The sequence below is a fragment of the Lepisosteus oculatus genome, chromosome 4 (assembly GCF_040954835.1).
Source record: "Lepisosteus oculatus isolate fLepOcu1 chromosome 4, fLepOcu1.hap2, whole genome shotgun sequence".
Lineage (NCBI taxonomy): Eukaryota > Metazoa > Chordata > Actinopteri > Semionotiformes > Lepisosteidae > Lepisosteus > Lepisosteus oculatus.
Window position 1 is genome coordinate 33,056,496 of NC_090699.1, and position 22,890 is coordinate 33,079,385.

Here is a 22,890-nt window from a genome sequence, read left to right on the forward strand (position 1 = left end):
TGTCTGTAGGGAAAAGACAAAACCTTGTATTGCGCTAAGGTGAAAGCAACTATATTTTCTTTCACAATAAGACACTACAACATGACTTTAAAGCAAAATTACTTCGCCCGACTCTGCAAAACATGACCCTCGAAGGCTACAATAATTTCTAAGAACTGTATTATTGTATTTTAACACAATTAACTAAGAACTTGCTGTTCCAGAAAACATCCCTATAATGTCTAATGCAAAGAGAAGAAATTATGTTACTAAATTATGTCACGGCAAAAAAAAGTTGAATCAATTGTATATGATTATATGAGCCTCTAAAGATAATTAGGGTGAAGTGTGGATTTAGCACTATAACAGTCACATGTATGAACCTCTTTACAAAGAGGTTGAAATTATTTTTAATGACTGGTTCCTGCTATTAATATTGTCACCTCTTTATACGATCATATAAATTGATTATCTACTAACACCTCACACGGAGCAAACGCTGTGTTTGACTTGCTAAGGATCTAGTACAGACCAGCAACATTTTCAAGTTTGAAAATGATGTCCAACATGATGTCTTTAACGATGCATAAAAATGCAAAGAAAATGTTTTTCTTGATACGCGGTTGAAATCGTATTTACTGGAATGAATGTACATTTTACAAGTATATATTAATTGGTGACACGCAGTTTTGCGTGAAGATGTCGTAAGGTATTTTTTCATTGTTTTAGTTGTTATAAATCTTCCAGCGCAGAGGGGGGTGGCGAAAGATGGCTGCAGCTGAAACTCAGCTGATGTTAAGCGTTGGACTGATTGGTAAGGATTCGGGTAGTTCTCATTTTAAACGGAATTTTCATTAAACATTTCACAGTTTTTGTCCGTGGCAGCAAGTTCATTAACGATGGGGTGAAGATCCCGCTTCTGTGTCATCTGAGAGGTTTTTTTTAGAGAGAGAGAACTGCAGTGTGTTAGCGGAAATAGGGAAATATTGTTGCACAGGACGATTGCCAGTGATCCAGTGGTTGAAAAGTATATTAAAAAAACGAATATCGTTTCTGCCATGACTTACTAAAATGCCACTTGTCTAGATCACCAGTCCTTGATAAATGTTCAGCTTTAAATATGCAGCCCTGGTAATGTTACAATACGATTTTCATCGTCCACCTTAGAAGTCACATGATTTCGTTTTCACTATCGCTCATAGTAAAGTTGTCATTTCGTATTATGATTTTTCATTTAAAATTAGAAGATAATGTAAAGCAAGGTCTTGGTTTTATTGCATTTATTTTATAACTGTTGACACGTATGAATGATGTTTCCTTATCGATGAATATGCAAAATAAACAAAGTCGTTTGTTGTGTAGAATCAGACACCGGCATGTAAGCTTTCAAAGGTCTGTTTCAGAATGGTTTCATTTTTATTATGTCTGCACATCCTAACCTCTCAGATTGTGCCATAGATATTGTTTCGGTGTGTTTTATCGTACCCTCCAAACTACTGAATTGCCACGAACTCGTCTCAAAAGTGAGAGCTGACCTTACTTTAGACCTACCACGAGTTAGGTAACTTGACGTGTAGCAGTATAACTTACAAACAATGCTAATTGTGTGAAAACAGGTCATATTAGCAGACAGCTCGCAGTAATTCTCGCATTTTGAGTGGTCGTTCCGTGTTCAAGCGTGACGTCACCAATCGTGCTATTGAGACTCAGACAGGCCTTTCTGTGATTTACAGGGGTACTGAATCGCTTGGGTCAGTGCTATTTACACTACATAGCAGTTGTTACTACAGAAACGTACGTGAACATTGTAGTGCAGAAAGAGTTGCCATATAAAACTCTTTTAGTTCTGTTAATTTAAAAACCCGAGTTTTTCATAAACTTGATCAAATTTGAGTCAGTATTGGTCTCATTCGAATAACCGGCTCTACTGTAATTTTTAATCATTCTGGCTATTTTGTTATTTCTAATGGCAACACCTTCCACAGTATTATTGTATTTTCTTTCTCTATTTATATTTTGATATTAGCAAACGTTTTTTGGGTTACTGTGAAAAGCATTATTTAAAAACCTCAATGTTTGAAAACAGTTTAAATTTGATTAGCAAAAAAATGCGAGCAGGGAGAAGCTTGGCAAGGCAACTGAGGGCTCAGGTTGGACAGAAGCAGAAAGACTAGAGCTCCTGAGGGATTTGGATAACAATAGACTGTTTACCCCAGTGAGGAAGAAAGATGTGAGACAAGTCTCAAGACTACATGGTGTAACACAGGATATTTATTGCAGGTTAGAGGCACTATATCGACAGAGTCTACATGAACAGATGTATGTTCAGTACTACATTCCTGTGGGTTGAGGGGTTTTCATGTTGGCTCTCCTCATCACTGCAACCCCTACTGAATCAGCACCCACTGAGGACCAGTATCAAGCGAGAATAGCTTACGGTCCTCCTCTGATGAGGGATAATTAGGTCTGACTTGTAGCTGGGATGTGGAGAGTATCACTGATAAAAAAAAACAGCAGTAAAAAAATGGATACAGTATTTGAGAAAGCTCAAGTGTGCTTATAAGTGATTTGACCTAGTCGAGTTATCAAGCAGCTTTGTATCATGTCCTTCCACACAGGAAGCCTTCATGGGTTTAACTGGTTCAAAATTGAGCTGATGTGGCGCCCTCTGCTGGAAATATGTTCCCACATGGTACTATTTGTAGACGCACCAAATGTCACTACCCCATGGTCTACAGATTTCATACTGCAGCCGTTTTGAATTGGTCACGCAGGTAACCCATGTAAGCACCCTGTTTCCACATGTATTTAACGGTGTTAAGAATGACCATCTCATAAAATGAGCTCTCTGTAACTGGCCAAGGCTTCTCCCTCACATAAACCGGTGCCCTGGCAAGAGAGACAGAAGCTTCTGTCCAGAAGCACACCTTCCAGCCATTTCACATCCATGCTGCTCCTGTGCGTTCTGACGGTGCGTATCTTCTCCCGCCTCAGAGAGAGACACCAACGGCGATGCCCTGTGGGTGTGGTGCTACCCCTCGGTCGGCCCCGAGCTGCGGGAGCTCCTGCTCGGGAAGTGCTGCCTGACCAGGGAGAGCCTCGCCCTCCACACCTTTGTGTTCGGCCAGTTCCGCAGGACGTGGTACTACATCACCACCGCGGAGGTGCAGGAGCCCACCGGCCTGCAGAAGGCGAGTGTGCTGCGGGTTCCCGCAGTCCGTGCCGAAATGTCCACAGAGCAAAGTTCTTTCTTTTCTTATTTCTTTTTGCCATTAATAAAAAAAACAAATGCATCTTTACGAGGAAGCAATTGAGGCATCGTGCATCAGACAGCAGGCTTTCGAGGGTTTCTTTCTAGATCTATCGAGTTGATTGCACGGTTCTTTTGTAAAGCTTTATTTTTGCATCACCACCTTCAGTGGAAAAAACGTAAGACCACTGAAATTCCAAAAAGGAAAAATTGCAACTCCGTTGTTTTTTCCTATTAAATGTAATCCACACAAAAGAGGAATTTAGCTATGGAACTGTTTAGCTAAGGTATGGCGCATGACTTGAGAAATTCTGATAACATCTGAATTTTGATTCATCAATAAAGTCCAATGATCAAATTTTGAATAGCATTTTTAAAAGCAATTTGTACTGTTTCAAAGAAAGCTTTATCCCCTTTTGTATTTAGGTCACCCATTTCTCAATAGTGCTTACAGCAAAAGACTTCAACCCTGAGAAGTATGCTGCCTTTAGCAGAGTGCTCTGCAGGTACGTGCTTTTAATCCTTAACACAATGAGTTTTGATAGTAACAGTTAAAATACAGTAAGGGTTTAATCAATGAAATAATGAAGAGAATTCAGGCATTTTAATGAATAGTTCCTTTCTTTAACTGTCCACACAAGCTTTTGTAACGTATTGAACCTACTGAAGCAGCACCTTGGTGATAGTACAGTATGTGACAGGAATAGTCATCAGCTTATTAAATGTGTTCTCTTGTACAACACGTTCCCACATGGTACTATTTGTAGACGCACCAAATGTCACATGCATTTGAGTACATAGCATTTGACTACTTGATTACTAAATTTAACAAGTTATGTAGTGTAGTAGTAGTGTAGAGTACTGGGGCTTTTCCAGAATATGACGATGCCCATTAGTGCAGATCTAGAACATGCGTCATCTGCAGGGGAATGGATGATGCAACTGTTGAGAAGTAGACGTATCACAGTCAGAGTCAGAAAAATCTATACAAAGGTAGATCATGAAGCAGGAGGAGATTAAGTTAACAAAATTGTAACAAGCATGAATTTTTCTTTTCCTGTTTTTAGGATATACATTAAATATAGCAGTCCTGTCAAGATGATGGAAGGCTACATTGCTGTACTCACCAAAGGCATCTGTCAGAGTGATGAGAATGGCTCTTTTCTCATTAAGGACTATGATGTCAGAAAGGCTTACCTAGCAGGTTCTATAAAAGGTAAAAATGTCTTACTTTCTTTGTAGCCACGTTGCCCAAAATTCACAGCTAAATCTACCAGGAAAAAAAGTAATGAGGTGTTCTAATAAAAACATGCTGTTCCTTTACATTTAGGAATCTGCACCTTAGAATACCAGCCAGTCATGTGCAAAACAGAATTGAATAATACACAAAACCTTATACACAAAACCCAAATATACTAAGGATTATTTAGAGGTGGAGGGATAAAAAGGAATGTTTTAAGTTATACACTAATATAATTAGTAGAACTAAGATCTAAGAGAATATTTCCAAACTTGCCTTTGCTTCTGGGCTTCCAGATTGTGCTGCCAGAAGAGGAAGAGCCTAACTTGCCTCTTACCTGTTCATTATTTTTTGTAATGCAGGTCCATTCAATTATTAATCATGTAACAGTATATAACAGCACTAGATGATATAAAAATCATGGACAGTGTATAGGATTTGTCCGTGATTTTTTGTACTGTCTGTTCTGTACTGACAAGGTTTCCCTTTTCAGATGTGGTATTTCAGTTTGGAATGGAAACCATTATCCTTTACACTGCTCTGATGTTGAAAAAGAGGATTGTGGTCCACCATCCTCGAATTGAAGCACTCCAGGAGTTCACAAGGTGATATGGAGGGTGGGGGTATCTAAAATTGTATACTTTCCAAATTCACTTTGGTGTGAAGTTTAAGATTTTGCTGTAGTATGTTATGTTAAATTGTGTAGAATTCTATACCATTATATTGTGCCAAACAAGTCCACGTGTTCTACTTGTTTTATAGCTACTGTATATTTGAGATTTTTTCCCCTCATAATGGTAGATATTAGAAAATATTTTCATAATTTGGGGTTAGAAAGAATCAGCATGGATGAGTGCATTTCAAACATCAAGAAAAGTCAAATGTTCACAGTAACCTGTAAAACTAATTTACATCACAAAATATATTAAATTTCCAGTACACTGTTCTGCAATTCAGAATAAGGCAACAAAACTTACAATGACGTGTGCGGCCCTATGACATTGTAAAGAAGCAGACTTGTGAACACATCTCTTTTAATCCAGTAGAAATATTGCTCTCGACTTTGAGAGAGTTTTGCCGACAAATACTACTTGTTAACTTTACATGCAGATTATATTGGGTGAAATGTCTGCTGCACAACCTGTTATTAATTGCTCACACATTGAATTACATTAGTCATTACAGTGACTAGTGAGCAGGAAGGGCCGCATCATGTCACAATTCATGGGAATTCGAATGCGACTTTGCCATAATATGCAAAGCAACAATTAATAGGTTTATTCCATGCTGACAAGAGACGAGAGAAAACATAACCTTACACCTGAAGAAGTCTTCACAGACGAAACGTTGTTTTCTCTCTTCTCTTTTCAGCATAGAATAAACCTATTACTTGTTCCTTTGCAGACTACGCATGCTGACACAGCTACCCACCTGAACTACTTTGCCATAATATGGCGACTTACAGTACTTCCACAAAGTTCACGATTTTGTGCTTGATTCGAAATTTGTAGATAACATCAATGAATTTATTTTGTTACCAAAATTTTATAACTGATCTGGGAAATTGGGACTGCAGTTCCTCTTTAAACCTGCGAGGCTAAAAAAAAGAGGCCATGCCATTGTTACTGGTTGTCACCTTTTGTCAGAGGCAGATCTGATTTATTAAAAATGTTGGCGTGCATTTCAGGGCCCTCCCAGCACTGACATGGCATCGAAAGGACTGGTCCATCCTTCATCCTTACGTAGACCTTAACAATTATGAACTGGAAGCCTTACAAATGTGCACAGGTATGAACAAATAAACTACTTTCATTCTAAACTGAATTGTCTGCAATTTGGTATACCATTTTCACAACCACCTTTAAGGGCTCTGAAATTCAACTCGATAGTGGAACATCTCTTTTAGAACAGTTTAATACGTGCACAGGCCCTGCCTGCCATGGGATAAACCCAGATCTGTCTTCAATAAATGTTTTCATGACTAAAGACTTACACAAATTCTGTTTATGTAACTGACAACATTTAAAATGGCCAAATTTTAAAATATCCAACATAAGGTTATGAGAGCCTTTTACCTAAAGTTATGTTTTTTAAGAAAAAAACATTATAGATGTCAGATGTCCTTCCCACAGTGATAAAATGCATTGTAACGCTAATGTAAGTAGTGCTGGTTTTGTTTGCTGTCCTTGCAGGTTATGTAGCAGGATTCATTGATCCAGAAGTAAGCAATAGATCTGATCTGTATGATGTTTATGTTAATCTGCCTGATAGTGAAATCAGAATTTCGCCACAAGCAAAAGGTTAGTGCTTTGAATTCATTAGTCAATGTTAGCTGTCACACTGTTGTTGTCTTGACACCAAAGTTTTTCTACCATGGGGTTTCGGAGATTGTCAGTTAATACACAAAGGATTGTTCTAACTCCCTCTTGGTCAAAAAGATATATAATTTGAGGTTCCAAGGACCAAGTTTATCGAAACGAGTCAAATAGCATTAGGTTTAGTTATTTTTTAGCTGAAAAAAACAAAGTACACATTGCTGCATACAGTATATTGGTTCTTGGTCACTGAATTAAAAACATGAATACAAGAATTTGTTAATTGCATGAGTATCTGTTAAATTAAACAGCAAATTTCTGAATATCACAATTTACTCTAAGTTTCAATTACTACTTGTTTTCCTTACTGGACTTTGTTTCACTGTTCAGGCTACAGTGTTTCTGTTACGATGCCAGGAGATGCTTAATTAACAGGAATGTTTGTTCATGTAACAAAATCCTCTGACTAACGCAGATCAGAATTCACTTTTTGCCATATTTTCTGCAGGATTTTTTTTCTGATTATAATGTACAGCTCTCATTGTAAAGCATACTACAATTAAGAAACCAAAGAAAGTATTGTTTGTTTAGGTCTTTAAATACATTCACAACAATTTAAAAAATGACCAGTTTCACTAGGAATGCTGACTGTTAACTGTAAAAAGACTGTAAAGTACTTAATGACATTAGTTCAACTTTTACAATAGCTAATAATTCTGTGAGGGACTTATTTTGTAGGCTTTGTTCTTTGGAAACACTAACACTGTAAGAAATACTTAAGACAAATGTTAAGTAAACCAAAGTGTATATTTTAGCAAATTACATGCTTCATTACTAAGGATATTATTTATTGCCTTATTTTCCAACCATTACTGGGGCCTCTTGCAGTTTACACATACTAGCAGAGAAACTTCTGGTATAATCCTGTGTATCTTATTCTCATTTGGTCCATTTCAGCTGCAACAGTGTAAAGCCAGGTGAACCAATATGAACAACAGAATCATATGCCTACAATCCAAAGTCTGCATTAGGAACATTTAGCGTTTTAATCGGATATTCAGTATGATGTAGTTTAGTACATCAAAATAGATCCATACCATCAATACCAACTTTTTTTAATGTACTTGCAAATTGGTTTACTTTCATAAGCCTCTGATGACATGAAACTTTAATCAACTCCATTGATTTGACTACAGTTGGAATATTGAAGTTAAGAATGGCTATGGCCTACATGAGAAACACTTTCAGAACCCTATTCCTCTCACAGCTTTGCTTCCCGTTTCAGAGGCGATGACAATGGGAAAACTCCACAAAGACATTGGGCAGCTCATCGTTCAGGCTGCAGAGGACGCTGACAGAACCGACAGTCAGGTTATTAAGGTGAGGCAGAGCTAAACCAGGATTGCCAGGATTTCCTCCCTTTTTTTCTGCACAAATAAATACTAGTATTTACTAGTAATCCAAGTATTTAGCTTGAGTTAAACGTTAAAACAGTTTTGACATTAAAAGAATAAAATAATTCATGCTTTCGGAAAATGTGGGAGGTGAAAATAAACAGCAGGTGACTGCAAGAACTGCAAAATTAACAGAACAAAACAGAATATAATAAGTAGTATGTAGAATTCTTTTAACAGCTTTGATCATTTCTATGCCTAATCGGCTGAATGACGCATTTGACTTCACACTTCTTTGTTCCAGGACATTGCAGTCAAAACCAGAGAGATTCTTACCAACTTGGCATCTCTGGCAGAAGAAAGCGAGAATTCCAAGATCACTTTGGAGACCTTGAGGCAGCGGCGCTTCCCCCCGGCAACAGAGAACTTCCTGTATCACCTAGCAGCAGCCGAGCAGCTTCTGCAGATCTGACACTTTCATCTCGATGTTCCACAGCCATATGGCAGGCGCCAGGGGACCCAGGTCCATTCAGTCAAGCAGTTGAAACCGTTTTATATGATGTAGCCTCAGTTAGAAAGCAAGGTTCAAGAAACAAAAGCTTCAGCATTTAACACCAATGTTTAAATGTTTGTTAATGGATGCATTTCCATTTTGCAGAGCATTCCTCTCTGCTCCATTGACAGATGGGGGGGCTTCTTTTCGATTTCCATCATCTCTTGTTTTTCTGTTTTACAAAACGGAAAATACTTTGCTTAGCAGAATTGATCCAGTGACAAGTAAGACCTGTTCAATCTCGGACTGCCGTTAATTTTCGTGAGACACGTTCTCCTGACACAAAAATAAAGAACTGTTAGGAGTTAAAGCTCTTCTTTTTAACTTGCTGTAATACAAAGAAATGAGAGCTTTTTCTCCCCTTGCAGCAAAGAAGTAAAATGCAGCCTGTAGCCAAAGGGCATGAAATAATAAGCAGATTTTTTTCTTTTTTTCAATTGATCTCTTTAAGTGTGTGCATAAGTCTACATAAGAACAATTCTGGGGTGACTTACAGCAGAAGTGATTTTTACAGAAATGAACTACACACTATTTCAATTGTTTGATAGTCTGAGTATCTGACACTTAATTGTTGTACCGAAAACGACAGTACAAACAAAATTATTTGATTGGGGTTGGGGAAATGAGGAAGAGCTTTGGAGATCGGCAATTTTGAAAGTATCTAGGTGGCAAACAGTGCTTTTTGCAGTCAGTGTGTCTCAACTTACGCTCCTAATAAAGACCATTTATCCCAGTGATAAACATGCCTGGATAGGTGTGCCTTCTGCCTTTTGTCTCACACTTTGAATTAAGTGAACTCTGTCTTCTTATTACAAGTAATCGTAAGCATGCTTTGCAAGTCCTTCTCATTGACTACTCAAAGTCAACTATTAACCCCATAGGACTGATGCCTTGTATTCAACCCCTATCAGTGCCTGATTAAAATAACATCGGTTGACAGTACAAATTCAGACATATCGTGTTTCAATACAAATACTGTCCTCCTTAGCTCCACCATCCATTCTTGATTTAGAAATTAGACTGCCATTTGAAGCAATTTAATCTGACAAGTATCAAAAATGAAAATTAAACTACCTTTCTTCTTTAAAACTGGGTTCTAGTTTCTAATGCAATTTCAATTAATGTAATAGTTATTTACAGATGAAATTGCAATTAACAAAATCTCATTTAAAGTTGTTCAAAAAAGCTTGAGTGCCAACTTTTTTTTCCCCCCACAAAGTACAGTTTATTTTAGCATAAAACAGATAAATACATGGCAATTGTAGTCAGTGTGAAAGTCTTCGGCTACATTGGTAGTTATTAAATGCTAGCTATGTGTTTAAATAAGAGTAATTTATGAAGAAAGGATTTTGTATTTTTTATATAATCAGTACCTTGTTACATTTAGATGGACCTATCTTGTTTTTGTAAAATCATTATTTTTTATATGTAAAGTGCTTTGGGATCCTTTTGGATAAAAAAGCACTATAAATTGTAAGAATATTAATAATCATCATTACCATTATGATAATTTTAAAATGAGCTTGTCAAACATCTTAACAAAACTCATGGCAATTCATGCCACTAGAACGGTTTCTGACCTGCCAAATTTAAGAATGTTTCCTAATGAATGATGTCAATACTAACCTTATAATAAAAATACAAAATGTAATACATTTCTTTCCTGTGTTAAAACACAAGAATGAGATGTTTGTTACTTAAAGTGGGGTTAAAAAAGGCATACTGATATGAACTATGTGCAGCAGCACAAACAAGCCACAAAGAAAATTAACAAGAGGAAAATAAAAATGAATACAAAAAGAGATCTGTACAGTAATTCCAAAAATGTTGAGTGAACAAATGTACTGAAGAACTATTCTTAGGCATTTGAATTCCTTTTCACCGGAAAACGTGATTCCACTTGACAAATCCCAATGAAATAAATAAGAAACTATTCCTGCAAGTATAATAGTATATCCCGTTTTTTGACAAAAGCCATACACATCTTGGGAAAGTATATGCATTTCTTGATAAGTAAGTACATTTTCATAAAGTACTATGGTTTCTCTGAAAAAAAAAGCTGTTTTATTTTCAGCACTTATTCTATTTAGTTCCAAAACTTTGCAGGTTCTTCCCATCCAGTTTCCAGTACTGCAGCATGCTACACAGTACTATGAATAGTTTGTCTGGTTTAACATGACATCTATAATGCACTGCTATCTATTGTTTTGAGGAGTACCCTTCCTTAAAGAAGGTTTATGAAACCAAACAAACTCCTGTTGCACTCTAAATCATCATTTAAAAAAATAACATTTCAGTTTGGCAATTTAATGTGCATTATTGTTAACAATTATTCATTTGACAATGGAACTAATAAGGGGAAATTAAGCTTTTCCACTGATCATATATATTTACAGGTTTGTAACTGAACTGCTAATGAAAACAAGAATAACAGTCTTGAACAGAAAAATAGGCTAACTTCACAAGCCAAATGTAGTATTTATTTTAGGTTTGCAAGTCAAATTTCACCAGAGGGCTAAAAAATACTCAATCTAAAATTGTTTATAGAGTTTAATTTGTTTTATAAAAGAAGACTTACAGCTTTACTTTTAAACCATGCTTCACTAATTTTGAACTAAACTGTTCCCCTTTCTACAGCTGACAGAGATAGTGATTTTGTGCACAGGATTTGTTAATATGAGTATGGTGCTAAATGACTGTTCTGAATTGATTAGTTAGAAGTGATGAGGTATTTAAATCACAGTGCCAATACACTGCAATATTTTTCAGTAACCCAAAGGCTCATTTAAATACATATGCCTAATACGAATGCTACATGATGTTTCTGTGTATCCATCATTAATGTTGTATACTTCTGTCACTAATATTAGTATTATGTTATATACAATATGTACAGTATATTGTACAGTTTGCAGGTCCCTTCATCAAGAAAATGTAGGGGTTAGAAAACACAGCAAAACTGGATGTGTGATCAAGAAAGTGTAAATAAACATTTTTTTATTTTGTTTTAGATGACGAGCTGTGAGTTTAAGAATACAGAGTAATTGTCTATGTACCACTATGTTAAAGTCAGCAGTATGGTGAACCAAGTTCCCAAGTTCAATTAAAAACTGTCAGAGATGATCAGACATAATAAACAAGAACTGATTTATTTTTGTTGCATCAAGAATTAATCATCACAAGTTTTTGTGTGACTGGGATTTTATTTTGAATTGTTATACTGAAGCCTCAACAAAAAAATAACAAAATCTTTTGTCATGTCATCACCATGTTTAGAATGTTCTCTGTCAATATACATGTGTAGCTCACAAATCTGCATTTTTAAAACAATGGATTGAAATAAATAAGGCTGATGTTATGTAAAGCATGTAAGACAATGGCAGCTGATTCACAAAAATATTAAAAATACAAGTGGTTCCTAGGCTTAATAGATTGTATATATCTGAAGGATAAATGTATTGCTGTTCATTTAGATTCAAGTCAATACAATAACCGTGCCAAATAAATTCACAGTCTTACCATGTCTTTGTTTTCCAAGTTTAATACACTATGGTTTAATCAGAAATAGTCTGTGATATCGTCACCTGGCCAGATAGTGTTTTCAGAGTGTGAATATTAGCAAAGGAAGGTACTGAACTACTGAACCTGGTGGGCTTCACTCAGATCAACTAATCTTCTGCTCTGGAGTGGAATCTGTTCATATCTGAATGCTACCAAAATCCAATATTATTTATCAAAGTATCAGTTTTAAACCATATGGGATATAGATGGCAAAACCCATAGAAAACCCTTCTATTACAATCAAACAGTACTATGGAAACAGTTACCTTGTAGTAATATGTTAAACTGAAAAGTATGTAGGAGCTCTGAATTTCCAGCCAGATACTGGAGGTAGACCATTAAGGTTTTGTTTGAAGTCTCAGCCTCTTCCGGCTCTATACTAACACTACTGTACCATCTTTCCAGTTAAGTTTCTCAGTAGTTCCTTACCCTCTTCTACAGTATCTGAACAGCATCGCTGAAAAGTCAGAGGCCCCTGTGGTAGTACAGATGTGTGTCTGCTGTCAGTGCTTGGATCTCCTTTTCTAAGTTCTTGTTTTGCACCTATAAAAAATCCAATATAGAAAGAAAATACAGTAAATGGTTGGCTGACAAATATAACCATTGATCAATATTTGGTAATGAATAAGTGAAACATAGGAAATAAATATTTGGAACATTTCAGGATTATAGGAGAGTTTTACAAAGAGGGGGATCATGACTTGCTAATGAAAACAGGAAATTGAGATACTGCAGCCACAGTAGACTGACTTCATAGATCTTTACCTTCACCACATTGACTACCAAGCAGGCTGCAGTACTTGCTTTAGAATTCCAGGCCCATTAACATGAATGAGTGGCCTTTGTTTCTATGTTGGCTACATGCCTCATATTGTTTAGGCATAAACATCATAACATAAATTCCCATTTCTAATGAATAAAATGTATGCCTTTAGCCCTCCTTTAGAGCACCTTACATTGCTTTTGCAATTTTGTTTTTTAGTGTATTTTCATTCTGTAAGAAGCTAAACTGAATAATAATCTACATGTAATCAGGCATTAAATATTTTCCCAAGTTTTACTTAATGTAATAATTCTAAAATCATACATACAAGAAGGTCTTTAAGTTTTAACAACTGGATATAAAAGTATACTACAATCTTAACATCCTATCAATTGTAAGAAATGTAAAACCAATCAATTTCATAATGTGTTCCCTAACTTTCAAACACTTTAAAGGTATAACACTTTAAAAGATTCTATGTGAAATGTTTTAAAGAAATGACTATTATAGCAAGTATAATAAGTCCTATAAGTAACATTCTCCGAAGTATCAGTCAGTATCAGTTTGGTCTCACTTAACTTGACAGTCTCCTGCCTTAAAATTCAAGCAGTTGTCTCATTGTAATTAAAATAAATTCTAGATAAGAATGAAAGGCATTTGGCAACAGTACAGCATTACTTTGTATAGCAGTTTAAATAATGCCTGTTATTATGTTAAAATTTATTATTTTAAATTGCTTCATTTTAATAACTGCAAATCATCCCTTTTTACAACAAATAAAATAACAAAACCCAGAGATCCAAGCACATAGAAAATCAGGCAACGTGCCTGTGTGTTTAACTACAGACAGATATGAGTGTGCATGGCTTTACGGTGCATAAATACCTGCAGTATAAAAACAACCAAGGGATACACTGTATGTAAACTCTCTAAAAAAGGACCTTAAAAGTTCTTCTAACTTAATTACCGAAACAGAGTATTAGACAAACTTATTTATACCAAAGGGAAACTTTATTACACTTTTAACACGGTATTCATTCTATTTTAGTCACACAGAGTCTTACCTTTGCAGCATGTGGGAACAAGCTGAAGGACACAGGGATCATTAATCCAAACACCAGAGCTGCAGTTATGTGTCTAAGTGGTGCCAGAAGCAAAGGTCTTCCCTGAATGAATTTAGTTCTAACACAGAAAAAAACGTATAAGTAATATGTACCGCATTCTATTCTTCCATAACAACTATGCTTACATTCAACCTGGAGAAAAAAGCCTTTATCCAGGAATACCTCTTCCAGGAAGAAGAAAAACCTTGCCTGTCCCATGTAAACTTGGCAAAAACTCTTTGCCAGTACACTGAAATCAAAGTAACTCCAGTGGGAATAATAACCATGAAATTAGCATGTTCTTGGAAATGGGGTAAGAAAAGTGCTTTAACACCACAGAAAATCATTTACAGGAACAAATCTTTCACCTGCGCAGGAAACTGATGAGCAGGTTGGGCACTACTGTCGTTGTACCAATCAGTACAGCTCTGGATGCTGCAGTTTCAGTCACCGCCTGAGAAAGAGGAAGAAAGCAGTCATCTAACGAGTTGCTAAACAAAGGTGTTTTCCATTCATTCAAATGGACTTTTCAGAAAACTGAGCCATATAGGACTGACAAAGAAATGAAGATCTACATTACATCATTTCAGGTATTGTTTTCCTTCGTAAAAGTTACCAGCACCGAAACGCTACATTTTTTTAGTACAAGGATATGATGCTATATCTTGAGAAATGAGAGTTAATCCTGTTTAAATTCTGTCTGAAATGAGGTGCACCAAATACCAAATAGTTTTGAGCTTAACTTAAATGAAAGCATCAAACATACTTCTTTTCAAAACTCTAAAAATGATGATATATTCTTTAAATAATCAATTGAACATGCCTAAAGAAGGTGTATGGCTTTTCCCTTTACCTTCAGCCCAGCCTTCTGTGACATTCCCACTGCATTCCCATTGGAATCAAAGACCTGGATCCCATTTTCAAATTCCTCAGATCTCACAACAAACAAACTGAAGGCGCTCAAAAGAGCTAAAAGAAATAAAAGACACCATTCACATCACACAACCACTTTAAGAATAAGTAAAAAAAGAAACAACCAATATATGTCATACAAAGTAATAAGTTGGAGATGATTGACCTGATGAGAGGTTTGCCCTAATCACAGACACAACATATTCCTTAAAAGATCCACTTACCTGCAAACTTCAAAAGTAATTTTTATATGATGCCGGATCTGCCTTTGCAGTGGGCCATTTTTTCAGAATGCCATTTAATCAAAAATCATTTGCTACAGACCAACAGTGACTCAGTAAAGCTAAGTACCTACAAAACTGCTACCAGAAAGCTGGCAAATTTTGAAAAACAAATCTGTCTGAAAAAACAATAAAGTGCATTACCATCAGTTCAGTCAGCATGAAATTACCAAAACAAACAGAGCAGTTGAAGGAAACAATACATGTATACAGGGAATACTTGTCACATTCCCAGCTGATACTCCTACTTGAATGCATGAAAGAAAAAACTTCCCCATAAAGAATAACATTTAATACAATGCAGGATACACAAGTACCACAATGAGCACTTTGTGAATAAACCACAGTAGAATAGTTTGGCTACGTTATCAGCTGTAACTCATCCCAGAAATTGTAGAGGTGTGTCGTTCTAGACTTTGGTTATAATCCTCAATTCATTTTGTGCTGACTCCAGGTATGCTGCGCCCACAGGAGCAGATCAAGAAAGTCCTCCTCTGCTGACTGGCAGGACTTCTTGGGATAAAGACAACCAAGAGGTGAACCAGCACGCACAATGTCAGAGGGCAATATTTGTTTTAAGTGGAAATAATTTGTACAAACCAAGTAAAATCTAAAGGCACTTGTGACAGAAAAGGACTCAGTTAATATCCTATTTAATACAACTTTTGGAACCTACCAAAAAGAGGAACAGGTAGGACTGATCTGAAGAATAACTGGACTGTTGGGTTTTTCATTCCATAGTGCTTCATCATATACTGAGGAATGGCCTATGGATGGAAAACAGAAAACTGAATTTGTAGATTGCTCAACCAACAATCTGGAGAGAAGAAACACACTATCTCCTAGCAAATCATAATCCCTAATCAACAGATCTGAATTTAAAATGACCTGCAATTCCCACACTTAGCATGTTTTCTAGCTGCGTGGCTAAGTGATCCATCGTTTTCCACTCCGGGAGCTTTCCCGATGAGTATACTTGCAACATAAAAATAACAGAAACCTAGCCCAAGTTCTTCTGACATGTCCTATATCTTGTATTATTCCAAACATTTCTTTACATTTAGGTACGTTTCTTGCACTCTGAGTATATTGGCCACTCAGATATATGAATCAAATTAAAATTGTACTTTTCCGCATCTTCCCTTCAGTTTATAATTCCTCTCTTATTTACTTCCTACTGAAACACACTCCTCTTGCATCACCTATTTAAAGAAATCATGCCTCAAACATACATGTAACTGTGCACCTAAGAAGAAGCCTAAAAAGACACCATCACACAGAGTACAAAATAACAAAACCTGGGCAATCTCTAGACACCTACCCCGGCACATGTCGCAAATGAAACAGATCCAGCAATCAAAAGAACTTCCTTTAATGACATCTTGTTTTCCTGTCAGGAACAAGAGAAAGACAAAATTACAATCATTTTTACACTTGATTTTGTTCAATAGATCTGCCTGACACACCAAACATATTTTTGTCCTTTTTTGCATAATATTAAAGAAGTATAGTATACACCAGAGGTGGCCAATCCTCAAATCATAAATCAGCTGAAATTATTTTTCAGCACCAACCCAAAGCCATGTGGCCATGCAAACTCCACACAGAAGGTGCCCCAGACCAAATCAAACCCAGCCACCAAGAGCAGGGTACAACCAGTGCTAACCTGAAAGCCACTGTGCAACCCGTCTAGAATGCCATTTTGGAGATCACAAGCACGACTTTTAGCTGCTCCTGATTTAAACATGATCATTTCAATAAAATACTAATCAAAACTCATGTATTCCAAGTCCTGATCATTTTAATCATTAAGGGAGACCTACAAGACGAGATGGCAACATGATTCTCCAAGACTACAGAGGTCCACCCCTGGCGAACATCATTCAACAGTAATGAGTGGGGACTGACTGAACTGCAATATGCTGGCAATTCAACACACCCTTTAAAGACAAGTAAATGGATAATTAACTACTTTCCCTAGTCCAAATTAATTACCTGAAATAGATAGATAGATACTTTATTGATCCCGTGAGGGAAATTGCAGAAACTTGTGGCAATAGCTGGATTCAAACACCCGACCTCTCGCTTATAAGTCAGTTACTTAAACCATCACGCCACTGAAGCAGTCAGTGCCGTGATGGTTTAAGTAACATGACATATATAACATATATATTTAATATATAAATATATTTATATATATAATATATAAATGACATATAAAACAAATTAAGAAAGCCAGAGCAACCATCTTACCTGACTGACTGTGGTATTTCTGTTGGCATAGTTAAAACCAGCACTGTAACTGTGAAATAAAAACTGAAAAGAAGAATATTATCACAGCTACTGTACATAACATACAGTAAATCATTACCACATTCTATTTACTGAATGGTATGTATTTACATAACATTCACAGCTGTCGAGCAAGAAATTTAATTTTTATTTCACTACAATAAGGAGAATTTAATGCCATTCAACAGTCTTAATTGTAGTTCAGGTGGGTAGCTGCGTCAGCATGCGTAGGCTGGAAAGGAACAAGTAATAGGTTTATTCCATGCTGAAAAAAAGAAGAAAGAAAACAACGTTTCGGCCGAAACATTGTGTTTTCTTTCTTCTTTTTTTCAGCATGGAATAAACCTATTACTTGTTCCTTTGCAGTCTTAATTGTGGATCGTCTCTGATGTCTGTCAAATAAATTAAGAACATAATAGTGAAACAGCTATTTAAGTAGGCCTAATATGGTTGTAGGCAGTAGGTCGTAAGTGACAACTGAGCTAAATTACATATGAAATGAGAAAGTAATTACTTCACTTCAAGTTTCACTATTTTTATCAATTCATTAGGATTATCCCCTGGTTTTGCAAAAGTGAAGGGTGATTTGCAAATCAGCTGCAGATGATTACAAAATTGTTGCAATCCAATCAATGCAAGGAATACATTTGAGAAACAAATTTAAATGAAAACTGAACCCACGCATTACATTTGAAAAGAGTGTGATTCTTTATGGAATTTTGACTACATACTTTCATTTAGTTTACTTGGAACCCTTGATCTTCAGCAAATAAGGGGCATTAGGACTATAAATCAACAAATCAATTTGACAGGTGAATTGTCAAGACATCATTCTGTTACAGCACATTTACCTGCCAAAATAGAGCTGGTTTCATTCCTCTGTGAGGAATGAGGGTGGCTAAAACCTGAGAGCAAGTTAGAAAAATACTGTAATTAAAAATACAACTTTACTATTGGAAGATAAAACAGGTTTAATAGATATCAATATCTAAACAGTTGAAGGTAATATAATACTGTACTTATGGAGACTGTGACATATATATATATATTTTAAATAGATATCCATCAGTATTTTTTCCACTGACCTTAAATTAATTCTGCTAAAACTATCACAACACCAACTGAACTATTCTCAAAATGTACGAGATCAAATCGCAGCTCCATTAATTAAAAAGAAGTATGTGAAATATTGCAATTAATTCCTTAAGAATCTATATTATTATGAATAATAATAATAATAATAATAATAATAATAATAATAATAATAATAATAATATAAACTTTATTTTATATAGCACCTTTAAAGGTGCTTTCTCAAAGCACTTTACAGAATGACAACAACAACTACAAACTACAACAGTTAAAAATGAACAATGAAAAATACACAAGATAATGGCTTTAAATACACGCTGGTCTACACATCTAATATTTTTTTACTTTTACCTTATGTAACATAGAAGCACCTTACTCACCAAAGGTGCAGCAATTGGCAGGAAAGCTGAAATGAAATAAACAAGATCAGTGTTACCAAATAATCAAATATGCCATCAGCAGTTTTTATTATTGACATATGGAATATGGCTTGAGCTTTTGATTATTTCCCTTCATGATTCTACAATAGTTTTAAGTACATAGCTGACAACTGATTTGTCAGATATAAATGAAATGTTCAGCCTTAAATATTTAACAATGAAAATATTGTGCAGTTTTTTGCTATACAGATGTTTTTTTTTATTATTTTCCTTACAGTAGTTACATATATTTCATGCTTTTTACCCATGAAAGTGTCAAGTCTGAGCAGGGGTATGATTCTCACTTAGGGTGGGAGAGGTCCCAGGTTCAAATCCCAGACGAGCCCTTGTGTGCTCTTTGTTTTAACAACTGAGAGACTTTCTGTAAGTAAGAATTCCATTGTACCAGTACATGTACCAGTTCAAGTTCAAGTTCATTCGAGTTATAATCAAAGTGATTTGTTTAAAAAATGTGTATATATACTTTGTAACTCAACATCAAAATAAGGGGGTGAATACTTTTGTAAGCCATTGTAAATAAATTCAAGGCTTTTCTTGCTCAAACGGAAGAAATGAATTGTAAGGAGTAGTGTGTGTGGAGTAGTGGGCCGGGCTCTGGATTAGGGCTGGAAGGTTTGGGGTTTCCCATTGCTGTCTTACTCTTGCACTGTACTTCAACCAGCTTGTCCCTGTAGGGGACTTGTTTAGAAGGGGGTGAATACTTTGGCAAAGCTGCTGCTGCCCGAAATCTTTAAATCTTTTCTTACCTGGAGGCCGGAATACAAGTGGAATCACGTTACCAGTGTCAGAATGAACAGAAGCCTATAAATAAAACCAAAAATGAAACTTTATTTTACATAACGATTCCTGCATTTTTAGGACTCCATGCCAATTCAACAAAACAAAAAGACTAAAACAAAATCAGAAAAAATACAGCAACAATTATAGCTTATAAATAAAAATATTACCGTGACTTTTTTGGGGACAAGGACATAGAGCCTTTATCTGCTGTTTCCATTCTAAACATTGGAACTACATGTCTATGTTCATGAAATGCAATAAAAGGTTGGCAACCCGATAACGTCTAATGCACTCCATTGTTCATAGTAATCCTTAGCTGTTTGTAGTCACCAGCAATGTCAGTTAAATTAATAACTGTTAATTGATTGAAGCACTGTCTCCTACAATGAGAGGAACTGGAATTATCAAGACTGCCTGACCCTGGAATATTGATGCTGTGTGCCAGAAACAAAGGTTCAAATTAAATTAATCTGTGTTAATTCCTATCATTGCTATTAAAATAAAAGGGGTGCTGTGTTGTGTAAATATTTAAATATGCTTTCTTCAGACCAATTAACATACCAAAAGGAAGGGACTACTTACTAGACTCAGCTTCCAGGCATCTCTATCCTAAAATCAGGAAAATGAAGTACACTATGATTCAGAAACAGGGTAAGAGGAACAGTGTTGATAGACCGTAATGCCTGAGACTAGGACTCATGCTACCTTTTTGTCCAGAGACCTCTCTTTTGTGCTTTCCAACAGAGTGCAGGCTTTTTTAATTTCGCCCTGAAAAAATTGGAATTGCAGAACAAATGAAATGTGTCTGTTATTCATAGCTTAACACAGTGGTTCTCAACGTTTTACTGCAGTATGCACAAATTTGATTCTCACAATGTTATCATACCTTGATATGAAGATTTACCTTCTAAACAAATCTGGCATATCTCGCATAAACTTTTTGAATTAAATTATGAGTAATAAAGAACCTCAGTTGACAGCATCTAGATGGATATTGACCTTTATATATTTTTTTTTTACAAATACGTTATCCTATGTATCTTATTTAGATTTAACCAGATAGCCAATTCACTTTTATGAATTTTCATAATAAATGTATTTAACACACAGTGTCTGGATTGCAAGAAATATACTTACATCTGATGCAAGAAGAGAAACTGGGTCTAAAATATCAACCCAATTCAAAATCCTCCCGATGAAGGTCTTCCCAAACAAAAAAGCGAGAAACATAAAACGAAATAAATGCAGCACTCTGATAGGATGCATACTACCTTTTTAAAATGCACCACATGCACTTCTACTGAGATCATTCATGAATTAAATATCACCCAGCAGTAGCAAAGAGTAAACATTTTTACATCGGAAATACCGCATCTGTAAAGCATGTCTACAAGAAAAACAAAGCGTGTAACTATTATGCGACACATTACACTTTTAAGATTTGTAACTTGTCCTACTGCTTTTTGTCATAACAAGAAATATATTTAGTATTCGTATTAATGTGTAATGTGCTGCATGCCATTTATTGATTTACTGTTAGCATAGCTAGTTTAATATAGCTATTTAACTAACCTAATAAAGTAAATAATAATAAAGTTCAATAATAAATAACAAAATACGTTGGAAAAACACGACATGCACGGATTGCTCGTGGTACTGCAAAGCACAGGTTACTACTGCAAATAAAATACTTGCACTTTATAATTAGTACCAAAATCATATTTTACAGAGGTGAATTCAGCACATAATCTATATTGTTACCACAGGTGATTTGTGAAGACGTTATGTAGATATTAAGCTTCTACCTGTCCTTCTTTTCTCCAGTACTGTAAGTTATGATGATCCATTTAACCGGCGTCATCGGCACACTAGCGGAGTTCTCGAAAGTAGATTCTGCAGCACATCTGCACAAGTTTGGCGTCGGCGTGGACTCGGTATGCGGACAGGAGGTACAGTCCAAGGTCATTCCCAAAAGATCTACAAAGTGCGCCCAGCCGCGTTTTAGCAGCGTGAATTTAAAACAGAGGAGCGCTGATTGACAAAGTATCCAGGAAACCGAATGAAATCTTCATGTCCACCTGCTAGCGCCCCCTAGTCAGGATGTCTGAAACGCCTATGAATGACGCTATAAATGTGCGCGAGTTCCCTGCTACGGACATACAGGAAATACTGACAACTTAAGTTAAAAAGACTTAATCAAATGTGCTTTTGGCAATGCACGGGTTTAATGTAGATTAGTAACCTTTATACCTTTATGCATTGTAAATGAATTTACACTGTTCAAAGAGTCAGTTTATCCCTTACGTGTTGTGATGCCTAGTATTACTTTTATATAGGTTACTAATCTACATTAAACCCGTACATTGCTATCCCAAAACCATTCCCAGGTTCAGCACCACCAGTGTATGTCTCATTTTAGACGTTACCAACAGTAAATTCGGACTAATTAAATGAAACCCAATCTCATGGTGAAATGTAAAACAGTAATCTAACCTTTTCCTGTTTATTGCTTTTTAAGCGTGTATACCTGCAAATAATTCTTCCAACAATGCTAAATAAAAGCAAATACCACATGATATCTACTTTTCTTTTTACCTGCCTGTAATAAAAAACCAAGTACAATAAAAGAAAACCTGCTTATCCGGGGGTAATTGCTCCAGCAAGGAGAAGGGTCCTGGTGTCTTTGCAACAGCTAGTTGGCTGCAGTAATTGCCAGCTGTTACTCTTGGGCTACCTGAATGTGCTCATGTTAAAAAATAAACCTAAAATTTAGCTTCAGTCGTGGCAGAGGAGATGTATTTTAAGGGAAAAAAAAAACCATAACTCAAAATGGCAGCCTTGTATCATTCCCCACCACCCCGTGTTAAGTGGCATGTTGCCATCAACATATTTGTGAAGTTAGAGAATAAGAGCTGCAACCATCCTAATGTTTGAA

At 36.0% G+C, this 22,890-nt stretch overlaps 2 protein-coding genes across 3 annotated transcripts; one reads left to right on the plus strand and one right to left on the minus strand.

The window, feature by feature from the left end:
* The first annotated feature begins 688 nt into the window (after positions 1-688).
* Positions 689-9,472, plus strand: dennd10 (DENN domain containing 10). Its single transcript, XM_006630465.3, has 9 exons — positions 689-793; positions 2,974-3,170; positions 3,656-3,735; positions 4,297-4,445; positions 4,963-5,074; positions 6,157-6,257; positions 6,662-6,769; positions 8,070-8,164; positions 8,483-9,472. The coding sequence occupies exons 1-9, from the start codon at positions 748-750 to the stop codon at positions 8,648-8,650; spliced, it is 1,056 nt and encodes a 351-aa protein (XP_006630528.1). The 5' UTR covers positions 689-747; the 3' UTR covers positions 8,651-9,472.
* Positions 9,473-11,859: 2,387 nt separating this feature from the next.
* sfxn4 (sideroflexin 4) lies at positions 11,860-22,042 on the minus strand. Of its 2 annotated transcripts, XM_015346794.2 has the most exons (14): positions 21,761-22,040; positions 21,093-21,158; positions 20,661-20,723; positions 20,538-20,564; positions 19,922-19,976; positions 19,116-19,141; positions 18,495-18,548; positions 17,605-17,667; positions 16,673-16,741; positions 16,028-16,118; positions 15,012-15,127; positions 14,527-14,612; positions 14,120-14,237; positions 11,860-12,835 (listed from the first exon to the last, which is right to left on the minus strand). In XM_015346794.2, the coding sequence occupies exons 1-14, from the start codon at positions 21,800-21,802 to the stop codon at positions 12,758-12,760; spliced, it is 954 nt and encodes a 317-aa protein (XP_015202280.1). In that variant the 5' UTR covers positions 21,803-22,040; the 3' UTR covers positions 11,860-12,757. The 2 variants fall into 2 exon arrangements, with proteins under 2 accessions (XP_015202280.1, XP_015202281.1); XM_015346795.2 differs by lacking the exon at positions 20,661-20,723 and having other exon boundaries at positions 21,761-22,042.
* Between the last annotated feature and the right edge of the window lie 848 nt (positions 22,043-22,890).

What these genes read in the sequence shown, in the direction of transcription:
- dennd10 (XM_006630465.3), top strand. Translation starts at nt 748, where the DNA reads ATGGCTGCAGCTGAAACTCAGCTGATGTTAAGCGTTGGACTGATTG. An exon ending in GTTAAGCGTTGGACTGATTG is followed by an intron (nt 794 to 2,973) that starts GTAAGGATTCGG and finishes CTCCCGCCTCAG; the next exon opens with AGAGAGACACCAACGGCGAT. An exon ending in AGCCCACCGGCCTGCAGAAG is followed by an intron (nt 3,171 to 3,655) that starts GCGAGTGTGCTG and finishes TTTTGTATTTAG; the next exon opens with GTCACCCATTTCTCAATAGT.
- sfxn4 (XM_015346794.2), bottom strand. Translation starts at nt 21,802, where the DNA reads ATGGATCATCATAACTTACAGTACTGGAGAAAAGAAGGACAG. An exon ending in ACTTGTATTCCGGCCTCCAG is followed by an intron (nt 19,142 to 19,921) that starts GTAAGAAAAGAT and finishes ATTTCATTTCAG; the next exon opens with CTTTCCTGCCAATTGCTGCA. An exon ending in AACCAGCTCTATTTTGGCAG is followed by an intron (nt 17,668 to 18,494) that starts GTAAATGTGCTG and finishes TCTTCTTTTCAG; the next exon opens with TTTTTATTTCACAGTTACAG.